The 5,973-nt window shown below is 33.3% G+C and overlaps 1 protein-coding gene across 1 annotated transcript; it reads left to right on the top strand.

The window, feature by feature from the left end:
* Positions 1-1,104: 1,104 nt before the first annotated feature.
* On the top strand, positions 1,105-5,224 carry LOC113806633 (protein aveugle-like; the record flags this gene model as incomplete). The annotated part of the gene is given in 3 exon segments (XM_070120052.1): positions 1,105-1,169; positions 1,305-1,418; positions 1,711-5,224. Coding segments are annotated over 3 exon segments (333 nt in total). The 3' UTR covers positions 1,882-5,224.
* Positions 5,225-5,973: the final 749 nt, after the last annotated feature.

Genomic DNA, 5,973 nt, shown 5'->3' with positions numbered 1-5,973 from the left:
ACACTCTCTAATCTGTGACATATAACACCCTCCCCTCTTTCTGGATTCTTCTCCTACTTTTACAACAGCCATCTCTGTTTTCCTTGAACATTGTTCTTATTCCTTCCCCAGTGACAAATACACTGTAATTCACTCAGTTGCCCTACCCCCTTAACCCTCCCCTTTCTACTAATCTCTGCTATAGTTCCCTTACTCCCCTCTTTTCCCTTTTCACAACCATACTAACCCATAACGCTCACAAGTCTTTGACATTTAACACATTTTATCCTACTCTTTAACTCATCTTTACTCTTTCTGACACCATACTTTACCATAGTGCTTTATTACCTTTGATGTCTAGCACATTTATTTGTTTCAAACATTAAAAATTAAAAATTTATATATACGTTTATTCAGTGTGCTCTCTACAATTCAAAATTTTGTAACTTGGAAAGGCAGTGATATTGCACACAAATTGACAGATTTAATTTTGTAAATGTAATACTCATTCTATTTTGGCAGTTTTTATATATGAAAAGAATACATTTAACTTCCATTCTTTCATTTCTTTCATGAGAAAACTAAAATATATAACAAACTTCTCTATCCTTTTGTTTGAATGTTACAATAGTTCATACATAATTTATCTAATTTTCTCTGATATTAGAAAAGTTTAGGTCATTAGTTCACTTTCTAGGGAAGTCATCCCCTAGAATCAAGCACTATTGATATATACATTTTTTTTTTATCAAGGAAATTTGTAATATGCAATTGTACTTCTGGCTATTGTACTTCTGGCTATTGTACATCACATGCAGGACAGTCAGAGTAAGGAATTCAAGAAAGATTTTCTTTTTTCTTTTTTCCTTTTGCTCTGTGGTAGCATGCTAACCTTCCTTTCTGATGGACAAGCATTCACTAGGATAGACTGGCCACAAACCAAAGCCACAATTTCCTTAAGGGTTGGGAAGTCTTAGGTCTAGAATCAGATCACAGAAGAAAATAGAAAAATAAAGATATTAATGCATATAACTATATGTCACAGCACTGAATATTTGTTTCTTAAGATTAAGTTCACTGAGTTCACAAGGCTATCATGACACAGTACAAAATTTTTACTCTCAGATCCAGAATAGAAGACCATGACAATGACACTAGGAGTGGATGCATCTCAAACTGCAAAACCAAAGGTAAATAAGATACTCTGTCTCTTGGGGTCTGTGTGTTATCTTTGCAAGTTTGAGTGAATATCTTTTTGTAAGTCAGTTTAGACGTTTTGACATGTATGTGCATGTAATGTAATGGAGTTTTATTTTTTCTAACAGGGTAAACTAACTCGTCCGAAGCCGTGTTATCTTTGGACTACGGCAGATGTTCAAAAGTGGTTCAAGCGGCACTGTAGTGAATATTTTCAGCTATATTCCCATCTTCTCATTCAGGTTCGTAAAACTGAGATGCAGGTAGACAAATGTACAAATACAGACCTATATGTAAGAATTTTTGAATAATTATTTATATTGTTATGATTGTTATTATTATTATTGTTATTATTATTAATTTTCTAAGTAAAAGTAGTTAGTGAAGGCATATATATATATTACATATTTTTAGATGGAAGACCGCTGAATGATTGGTACTTGCATGAAAAAAGGGGGGTTGCTAAAATATTTAACCAGTATTAGAAAGGAGCCATAGCAAATTATTTTGATTGATATATTATATCACTTTCAGCATGACATCACTGGCAAGGCCCTTGTGAGGATGACGGAAGGAACCCTCATCAGGCTAGGCATAGCACATCCAGAGCATCTCGAGGCCATATGGCGTGAGATTCTGAAGCTGAGGCTAAAGGCGGACATTCAGGAGATGAAAGAAATTGAAATGAGTTCCATCATCTCCTAAAGCAAAAAGAAGGGGAGGTATGAGAGTGATAAAATCAAATTCCATTATCTGCTTCTCTTTTGTGTGATAAAAAAACAGTGTAGTAGCTTTAATCTAAACATATAAATAGGGTTTTTATGTTTATTGATGTAAGACATGGATGGCAGAAATTTTTCATTTGCTTGATTTTCAAGAAAATCTTGGCATTTGATATAATATTCATAAGACTTGTACCTTTAATAATATATTGCCCAGGAAAAATGAGTCAGGTAGACTGTTTATTCCATCAAATATTCAGAAGTGTGTTTACTCATACTGTTTAATGTTAGTGAATATTCTTTTGGCAAACTACAGTCCTAGTCATTTTTATAAGTTGTTTGATTTTACACAATATGAATTAAATTTGATTTTGTATACCCAGTACTATCATTTGACATTAGAAGAAATGTCCCTTATCATTTTTGTTGTGTAGACTAGTTTTTGGCTATGTTAGTTTTGATGTCCTTTTTTTTCAAAATCTCACTACTTGCTTGTCACTGGTTACCAAAAAGAAAATACCAGTATTCTAGGCAGTGCAAATAGAGGGAACAGTTGAGTTTCTTTCCATGAATATTTTTAAAAATCTAAACATATTAATTACATAATTTCTTCTTAATAAGTAATTACTTTTGGAGCCCTCTATATGTAAACAGAGGTAATATAACAAAACCTCAAGACAGTGAAAGAATTGGAATAAGTTTTACCTCTCTCATTTACCTGCACATTGAAAAAGATACTGTAGCAACTATTGAACTGTATATATTGGCAGTGTTAGTATGTACTGATTGTAGGATTGTGATGACATGAAATGTCATACAATGACTGGGATAATAGGGACCCACTTGGAATTCACATCCCTAATATCAAGAGTTAACCCTTTTCACTCAGAGAACTAGTGGCCTTAAATTTATTTGTTGTTGTACTAGAAGAAAATTGTCTTTGATTAGATTTTCACACTTTAAAGTAATATTTGATACCCAGGCATGAATTTGAATTTTATACCTTCCGGCCACTAATTAGAGGTAGAAATGCAACTTGGTAAATTCCAAATGCTTTTTATAGAACATTATTTTTTTCCATTTCTTGCAAAGAATGATATCAAAGAGCTTTACCTTATCAAATAAGAAGCTCATAATGTTTCCAGACAGTATTATTAAAGTATATGTATCAGCTGTAATATGAAATTGTTCTATTTTTAATGGTATAAGTTTGAAATACTCTGTGACTTTTTCTTTAACCTTTTGTAATGTTGAAATTTAGAATTGCATAACAAAAGATGTCAAAACCCAAGTGTTCTATGAATTCCACTTTATATACCATGAACCAAATCATGTATTTTTGCATTTAAGTTTGTAACTATCCTTGTAAAAAACTATGGTAATGTATTGTAATGCATTTTGAAACCATTTCAATGTTAGCCATTATATAGGCTGTTTTGCATGTGAATTTTTTGATATTTTGAAAATAAAATGTATATCTGTATTTGGCGATAATTGAGTGGATTGTATAGAATTCTGTCATATTTATCATTCCATGGTTCATGGAACAAGTTATTTTGTTTACGTTTATTATGTTACCATCTTTTTGGTAATATGAAATTTTGTTGTAACATCAGTTGTTACAGATTGCTCCTTTATAGGCATTATGATTCATCTTTTTGTTTTATTTTTTAAGTCAAAAGATATTGTCATGACAGTATTTTGCTGAGAGAGTAAATTATAACTACAATGAGAAATTTTCGAATTTAACCCCTTGTGGGATAGATGGTCAACTTTCCACTAAAAACAGATATGAAGAAAATGTTTGTTTTAAGAAATGTTGGCAATGAGGAAGAAAACTGAAAATGTATGCTATTCTCATTTATTGACATCATTTTATATTGGAGGAGTGTGGAAGGTGGTGGCTGGTGAATGTGAGGTTTGGATGAGATAAGGATGGTCAGTTCGGTGAGACAGGCTCCTCTTATTCCTTATATCTTATTCCTTAAACCTGGTAACCATCAGTCTTGAAAGATCTTGGAAGAAAGAATAAAAAAGCAATTTTATCTATTTGTTATTGTCTCTATTCATTGGATATTTGCAGATGTTTGTGTGCCCTTTGGTTTTTCTTTTAATGTTGTGTATATGTGCTTTTGTGTGGCATTGAAATAAATTAGCTAATTGGAAACAGAAACCCTGTCCATGTGAACAAGCAATGTATGTTGGGATTTGTCTGTTTTTATGTCTGTGGAAACATGTTGTCCACATGAGATGTAATCAAAGTCAGGCAGGAATAAGAGGAGGTACCCAACAGGGCTGTGTGTGCTATGATAACCATGGCGAGCAATAACAAGAATTATTATTGTGGAAAAAGGGCCTTACACTTGTGGTCACTGTTCAGTTTGCCTTTGGATGCAAGCAAAGTCTGTCAGCAGGCCACCAACTCATTTTTGCCCTGTTGAATGCTTTGTGTTTGTTTTTGTGTCCATCTTTATGTGTGAGGAGAGTAGAAAGAACAATGGTAACTGGAAAATTTTTAACCGAGAAGTAATTTCATAGGACCTGTTCTCACCTAGTTTTATGTAATATTACAGGGCATACAAGGGGTTAATGTGAGCCTAAGCTTTTTAATGGCTTAATTTCTTCCACTTTGAATTTGATGTTCTGTCTTTTTTCAGTTTTATTGTTTTACATTTTTTTCATAACCTTTTCTTTTTTGGGGTGTCTTTTTGTCACATCCTTTTCTTTTCTTGATATATTTAGTATCTAAGTGTCTCTTTTTCCTATGCTGTTATGCACAAAATTCAAAACATATCAATACTCTGTAGGAAACTGAATATTCATACAAGCTCATTGTGATGTAGACTTATTTTTAGAGCTCATTAGTTGATTACCTCCCCTCAGCTCAAGATATATAATATATTAATTATTGTTCAGAGCATTATTACAATCATTACTGTGATTTTTTTCATGTACCAATATTCTTAAATGTGCCTTCTCAGTGTGTAACTAGTTTCCCAATCTATAGGTGCCATATTGTTTATGGTATATTGTATTGATAGCTTTTAGCACATGACAGGACACTGCGTTTTGTTCACCCCAGCAGTATTATTAAAGACTTGAGTTTGCTAAAGGTAGATATTAATTGATGCTGATGCTGAAGGATTCAAAATTGATCCTTGCTTGTTTAATCTGTATTGACAAAAGCAGTAAAAGGCATATTTTTGAGAATGACACGGTGAATAGTAGGTGTTCCCACTTTGGCTTTTTAAGTTGCATGTTAAATTAGGAACAGTGAACATCCTGATCCTGAAGACTTTTAGAAATTAAATGATAACAGAAAGCCATATGAGATTCTTTTTATTACTTCCTACATTAATGCAATGGGAAAATGTACATACAAAAAAATTGTACACATTTTTTCTTTCTCACATTTTCAGTATTGTTTAATGACACTGGATATCAAGATATGAAGAGAGTTACATTAGTTACTAATTTTTCAAAAAAGGGCTTGAAAAGTGTTTTCTGGTTTCTTTATGCAGAAAAATGGTGTTTACCTTATTGAATTTAAAAATCATTATTTTGGCAACATATTTATTACTATTGTTACCCCCATATTACCAGTTGTTATTGATGGGGCCATAGGGGACAGACAAGCACAATATTGGAGATCACCCCAACCCTAAGCCTCAGCTCGTACTACAACTAAATTCTCATGGTCTTCTCCTCCCCTATTTTTCCATCTCTTCTCCTATTCATCTTCAGTCCACTTTCTAAGAAGTGTAATAGCCATGCTGAAAGGATGACAAGCTGGCTCTGTCCTGAACAGTCTTGGAGAGCCATGGGCACAGTATTCCCTTGATTAATCTTTAGGCAAACCACTTCTCATCCCCACATATTTGAAGCTTACCATGGTCAGTAATGAAGGTTTTGTACCCTTATATGGATTACTGAGACTTGCCCCTTCATGAACAAGCCTATCTGAAATTGCCTCCCCTTTGATAACGGCTCTATCAATTGCTACTGCTACTCCCTCATTAATGCTTACTGTCAACTTGATCTACTATCTACTTCCTAAGGTGTAAGAGCCATGCTG

The sequence above is a fragment of the Penaeus vannamei genome, unplaced genomic scaffold (assembly GCF_042767895.1).
Source record: "Penaeus vannamei isolate JL-2024 unplaced genomic scaffold, ASM4276789v1 unanchor2099, whole genome shotgun sequence".
Lineage (NCBI taxonomy): Eukaryota > Metazoa > Arthropoda > Malacostraca > Decapoda > Penaeidae > Penaeus > Penaeus vannamei.
Note: the sequence above shows the minus strand (reverse complement) of the source record. Positions and strands in the feature narration are given on the sequence as shown.